At 46.8% G+C, this 6,572-nt stretch overlaps 1 protein-coding gene across 1 annotated transcript; it reads left to right on the forward strand.

The window, feature by feature from the left end:
• The first annotated feature begins 5,032 nt into the window (after nt 1-5,032).
• Nucleotides 5,033-6,110, forward strand: LOC136537704 (Bowman-Birk type trypsin inhibitor-like). Its single transcript, XM_066529664.1, has 2 exons — nt 5,033-5,297; nt 5,473-6,110. Exons 1-2 carry the CDS (start codon nt 5,192-5,194, stop codon nt 5,742-5,744), a joined length of 378 nt encoding a protein of 125 aa, XP_066385761.1. The 5' UTR covers nt 5,033-5,191; the 3' UTR covers nt 5,745-6,110.
• Nucleotides 6,111-6,572: the final 462 nt, after the last annotated feature.

Genomic DNA, 6,572 nt, shown 5'->3' on the forward strand with positions numbered 1-6,572 from the left:
CTCAATAGTGTGGCATGCGCGGGTTCCCCAATGCGTGGAGTTATTGTTTGCGAAAGAATGTAACTTGTTTCGTGAGTAATCAATAGAGCTTTCTCCTTTTTCGCAAAAAAAAAAGTAATTAATTCGTAAATGGAAAACGTGCACGTTGGCGCGCGAATCTGGTGAGCCTTGCTGGGCTGGGTAAAACTAGCTAACGGCAAGGGAGCTCGCTTCTTCCGTGAAAGAAAGTTGATCCTGTTTTGTTTTCGGCCCAAACTACGAATCCATGGGCCTTTCTTTCCCCTGTGCGCTCGAGGCCAAGCAGTGCGTGCGTTTGCGCGTGCTGATACGCCGACACGGCGATACCGACAAGGAGCTGGACGGAGATCCCCTAAAAGTATTTCTTTTTCGGGAAAAAATGAAAGAGTTGGACGGAGAGGTGGTAAATTATATATGACTTTGATCTTGACGAAAATAGGAAATCGAGTACAAGTCACACCACTCCCCTCGTAGAAGTGGATGGGGAGCCCAGCCAGAACAACTAAGGGCGCGTTTAGATCCAAAAAATTTTGGCTTTTGGCTACTGTAGCACTTTCGTTGTTATTTGGTAAAAATTGTCCAATTATGGACTAATTAGGTTCGAAAGTTTCGTCTCGCAATTTCTCGATCAACTGTGCAATTAGTTTTTTTTTTCGTCTACGTTTAGTACTCCATGCATGTGCCGCAAGATTCGATGTGACGGGGAATCTTGAAAATTTTTGGTTTTTGGGTTCCATCTAAACGGGGCCTAAAGAAGACCACTGAGCACTGACATGCACCAACAGGCCAAGTAATAAGATTCTTTTTCGTTTTGAAAGATTCTTATCAGATTCGTAGACGCACGGAAAAACATAAGGCCCTATTTCCCCGCTAATAGGCTGGATGATAGGTATGACACATGAAATAACTTTTCCGTTTCAAATTTGCTACATACTCATTCCGTTTCAAATTGTAAGTTATTTTAATTTTTTTAGAGAATTATAAGTTAATTTGCATGTCAGGTTTAACCAAAATTATATAGAGAATTACAATAACTTAGGACATATATAAATAGATGTACTATATAAATATAATTAATAAAAAATCTAGTGGTACTTATTTTTGTATCATAAATGTTATTGTTTTATTATATAAATGTTATCAAACTTAAGGTGCTTTTATTTTCTAGAAAGTAAGAATGACTTATAATTTGGGATGGATGGGATATATAAATCATAACGGCTTATAGTTTAGAACTGAATAAAATATATATTAGTTAACGATCCAAACTCTATCTCATCTAATTTTTAGCAGCATTTTTTTAGCTCCGCCGGCGACGAACCCTAGCTGAAACGTGGTCCGCATGCACATGCCGCCGGGGTGTTTGTTTCTTAAACTTTGCATTACGGCTGCTAATATAATGCCAAGCGGTGGGCAAAGCCATGGTGGCAAAGGGAATATCCCCTCCGACGATCGTGCGGACCGGAGGAGCACGCTTTTCTTGCCTCCATTCTTCAGGTCAAGTCAAATACGTACTTGTAAGCGTTCTGGCCTGCGTGTTGATTTCGGTTGAAGAGAAAAGTACTCACTGTAAAAGCGAAGCGAGTGGAGGAAGGGAAGGACGAAGGAGCCCTGTGGCTGGAAAGGAAATTGGGAATGCGGGAGTACGTGGCCGTCCATATCCTCTCTCTTGTTTGCTAACATTTCCTCGTCGCCGCGGTCCCGTCCCCCGATCTTCTGCGCGCGTAGCTCTGTAGACTGTTGACGTTGATGTTGCATTGCATGGACGCCCGCTCTCACGCATGGATGCACAAGTCCACCTCGTTTGGCATAGCTATGGCCCTAGGAAACTTGTAGATTTCTTGGAGGTGCTTACCAGTACAAAATTCTACATCTAGAGTTTATACATGTTAAGTGCATTTATATGACTTATTTCGTTTATATTTTGAATTAAATAAAAATATTTAAATAACTCCTGGTTCCAGAGATGACATGGTCTCAGGTGGATATCCCATCTTGCTTTTGCGTTTGGTTCAAAGCCAGCTAGAGACAGGATGATCACACTAAGAAATATACCCTCCAGGTATGGGCTCTACTTGCCTCTAAAAATCTCACGGATGAAGTCGTCCTAGGTGGAACGAGTGTTGCATACATGGGTGAGAAGTGCGGGGAAGAAGAGGAGCGCGGGTTAGGTCGATGCCGATGTTGAGGAAGAAGGTGGTGTGGGAGCCACGAGTGCGGGGAAGAGGGAGTTGCGGGCATGGGGAAGAAGCCACGGCACGCAAGAGCAACAGGCCGTTGTGTCATTTGGATGGGCCGTTTTATCCCACCCAGGGCCGCTCCTGAATTTTTAGGGGCCTAGGGTGAAACAAAAAAATTGGGGCCCTTATGTACACATGAACCACGAAACACTTTTGGGTATTCGAGAAAAAAACACATGAACGACGCCGTAGCCACCGTGACGCACGACTTCAGCAAGGAGATGTTGCGATGGAAGCATATGTTGCAAGCGTATGTTTCAAGTATTTCAGACGTTTCAGAGGTATGTTGCAATTATTTCATATGGATATTGTAAAAGTAGATCAAGGATGTTGCACATATTCCAAGTGTTTCAGAGGTATGTTACAATTATTTCATATGGATGTTGCAAGTAAATCAGGGATGTTGCACATATTGCAAGTGTTTCAGAGGTGTTGTTCAAAATGTTTCATTTGTTTCAGACGCATGTTGCGACGTTCTGATCTGGATGTTGCACATGTCTCACACATATGTTACAAGAATATATTCGAAATGTTTTAGTTGTTTCAGGCTTATGTTGCAGTGCATGTTTTCATGGTGGCAAGTTGTAAGTGTTTTATCTGATGTTGCATATGTTTCACACATATGTTGTAAAATGTATGTTCTAAATATTTTATCCGTTTTCTACGGATGTTGCATTTAAATGTTTCATGTTGCACGTGTTTCATACTGTTTGGAGAGTCAACGGGCGCAGGGAGGGATGGTGGCATGGCACGCACATCGAAGAATGGGCAGCGGCGAGCTGGAGGCCGACGGTCGAGGCGTGATGGGGGCGGGGTGCACGTGCGGGACGAGGCAGGCGGCTTCGAATCTAGGCGGACATGGCGTGCTGTGGGGGCCGAAGCAAGTTGTCTGGACGCATGGGCGCTGCGACAGGGCGGGTGCACGTGTGGGGTGGGAATAAAAATCATCATTTGCGCGAGCGTCCTCGTTGGAGTCTCACTTCGAGTTGGCCGCCCTCCGCGGCGCCGCCGTTGAGTTGGCTGATCGCATCGCAGTTGCTGCATTGTGTTCAGGATTTGTGATTTGGTTCCGAGATGAAAAGTCACAATTGCAGAGTCGACAAACAAATCGCGAACGCCAATCTGCTAGGCTGTCGTGGGCCTTAACGAGCCAACTAAGCCATATACTAATACAGCTACGTACTGAGTGTATACCTGAGGTGGTGCCCGTGGGATTTGGGCCAAGACGGCCGCCCCGCTTGCTCACCCTCAGGCCGACCATGATCCCACCCTTGGAACCAAATACAACTAAAGTTACTAGATGGCGGATGCGTTCCAGCTAATGTACCATAATTCAAGCTAATATAAAATATATGTTGGTTGCTTCCTCGGTCTTTGAATAAATCAATTCTTATAATTATTTTTAGTTAAACCTTTTATGTTTGATTAAATTCGTAGAAAATACAATAAATATCTATGACACTACATAAATACACTATAAAATATTTGTTATGGTGTATTTAACAATACTAATTTCGTAAATTTGACACTAAACCTTTTATGTTGTGTGGCCGCCGGCGTAGGAGATCCGGATGAGGGCTGGCATTGGCACTACAGCAAACGTAGATGGAGGATGGACAGGTCAGCGTGGGCCCATGAAAGTGGCACTTTAATTTAATATATATATTGTATATTTCCCTCGATCTTATCTTCGGTGACTCATTTCCGCGTGTGAATTGTGAACAGCCACGACACTCTCACTCTACTTATCAAGTGTCACCGGTCACCCTATCTTGGTGGCTCTTTTGCGCGTACCCCCCTCGAGTTATGGAACTTGTTATCCTCACATAGGAGCACCTCCTTTATCTTCAAATCCAAAATGCGGGAACGAGGCCCATGTTTTAAAGAGTTTCATGGTTTTGTTGTCCCACTAGGGAGAACATACGCCAGACCAAGGTGTAATTTTACTTTTTCCATTTTTACGAAACGCAATACATACACGAACTCACCTTATATCATCTTTTCTTGTACGCTGAAAGATGAGATGGTATTAGTGATGATATTAATAAAAACAGGACCTAGAGTAATATCCACATATCACTAGGTTAGTGGTGCAGCGTTCAGTGGTCACAAATCTTGTGGCTTATGGTTGCACAACCGTTGGAGAGAAAAAACAAGTGGGAAACAAAAGACTAGAGAGAAAAACACCATGAGAGAGGAGAACGAGGGCGAACAGGAAACATGAGCTTGTTCGGCTGGACTAAAAATTCCACTGTTCATGCTTGTTTTTACTGTTTAGGCTGCTTTTTCGTGAGAAAAAATACTATTCCGGCTGAAAAAAAAAGACTAGGCAGACAGCCGAAGATGGCCAGCTGAACAAGCTCATAGACTGCGCTTGGCTTTGTTTTTACTGTGGTTGCGACTGTGGCAACATTTGATTCTCTTTGTGGCCATTGTAGCCACGAAGGACTTGGCGGTGGCTGCTGCAGTTAGGGCAGCCGATTATAGGCTGATAAAACGTAAGTTACTCCTTGGTATCATTATGGGATAGACCAGCTAACCCAAAATTAAAATTTAAACATATGCATAACAATGTAAAGTAGCATTTCTCAATTCAATCGTAGTACAGGGTTTCTTCTCCAAGTTGCCTGTTTATCTGCCACGACTTGCTCGCTTATCAGTTGGCGACCCAGGGGCGCGTGGGGCCCTTGTCCGGACGGGACGGGCCCTTCCCTTTTGCCTTTGTCCGGACGGGAACGGGACGGTTTCTATAAAGAAGGCTTCTATTAGCCGCGTACAGATAGACAAGCAATTCCAGTCCAACCAACCAACAACAACCGGAAGAGCCCCTCAAAAAAAAAAAACGGAAGAGAACTGGAGAGGAGAGGAGAGGAGGCTCACCAGTCGCGACCAATTCTCGTAGAGAGAAGCAATCAGAGATCAGTCATTCAGACATGAGAACCCAAGTGCTGTTCTTCCTCACATTCGCCCTTCTCACCGTGCTCGCGCAATCCAGCAACAGGCACCACCACCACCACCACTCCCATGTTCAAAGCAGAGGTAGGCGCCCTGATTCCTTCTTCGCTCTTGCCAAAAATCCACCTCTTTTGAGGTTTTCCGACCAGTGAATCCAAGATTTTGTTTGGTCGTTTTTTCACTGGTTTCGGTCGCAAAGCTCAATTAGCATCGGTTATTCAGTCTGGCTCACGGGTTCCGAATCGATCTCTGGTTTCAGGGCAGGGAGCAGGAGGAGGAGGAGGAGGGGAGCTGGCGAGCCGGGGCAAGGCGGCGGCGCGAGCGTGGCCGTGCTGCGACAGCTGCGGCGGGTGCACCAAGTCGGAGCCGCGGCGGTGCCAGTGCCTGGACGCGGTGCCCCGCGGGTGCCACCCGGCGTGCAGGGACTGCGTCAAGTCCAGCCTCAGCGCCGACCCGCCGGTGTACCAGTGCATGGACCGCGTCCCCAACTTCTGCCAGCGCCGCTGCACCGCGCCCGCCGCCGCGCACTGACCGTTCGGCCGGCCGGCCGCCCAGCCGAGCCGACGACTGATTTGTGATTTCTGCTTGCTCTTGACCCACCAGCCACCAACCGCTCCAACCTTTTACCCACCCACCCGGCGGCGGATCCTGTGTCTCAAGCTCAAGGCCAGCTGTGGATCTGATGAGGGAGCAACCAATCTTGGACGCTGCACATCTGTGGTGTCGTTTTTATTTTTTCTTTTTTCTTTTTGTATTTTGACTGCTCTGTATCTGTATAACTCTTCTTGTCCTGTGAGGTGACGAACACGGTGAATCACCGAGATTGGAGAAAAGAAGGCTTTTCTTGCCGTTTAGTATGAGCTTTCGACAGGGAACACCGTCCACGGCTTGGTGTGGATCTTTCGTCTGGATTTTTTTAGAAAACATGCCTTGGCGTGGATCTTTCGTCTGGATATATTATTCTGGAGCATCTCTTTTGAGCATCTCGATCCTTTCACGCGACGATGGTACGGCCGCGCCAGGAAAAGCTGGGCTGCGGTAGTGCTTCGGGCGAGGTGCGCAGGGTGCTTAGCAGGTGGAGACGAGGCCGGTGGTGCAAGGAATTGACACGAGGTGCTCTAGACAAGCAGCTTGCCGACGACGCATGCTAACCCGGTCTTAAGGACCCAGCAGAGCGGCAGCTCCAAATTGAAGCACGACAAGGCAAGATTCGCTGCAAAGTGGGGTCGGTTGGGTGGTTGGATACACAGCAGAGCGGAGGGCGGAGTTAATTGCACTGCGATGGCTTCACTACGGCGAATTTGGAGGCACGGTCCCGATGACATGACGACTGTGAAACAGGGAACTTAGGCGCGACTT

This window comes from Miscanthus floridulus, chromosome 2, assembly GCF_019320115.1.
Source record: "Miscanthus floridulus cultivar M001 chromosome 2, ASM1932011v1, whole genome shotgun sequence".
In the NCBI taxonomy this organism is placed as follows: domain Eukaryota; kingdom Viridiplantae; phylum Streptophyta; class Magnoliopsida; order Poales; family Poaceae; genus Miscanthus; species Miscanthus floridulus.

Bases quoted from the DNA above. Each gene is read 5' to 3' on its own strand.
- LOC136537704 (XM_066529664.1), top strand. From the start codon at position 5,192: ATGAGAACCCAAGTGCTGTTCTTCCTCACATTCGCCCTTCTCACCGTG. The intron at 5,298-5,472 runs GTAGGCGCCCTG...CTCTGGTTTCAG, and splicing joins CTCCCATGTTCAAAGCAGAG to GGCAGGGAGCAGGAGGAGGA.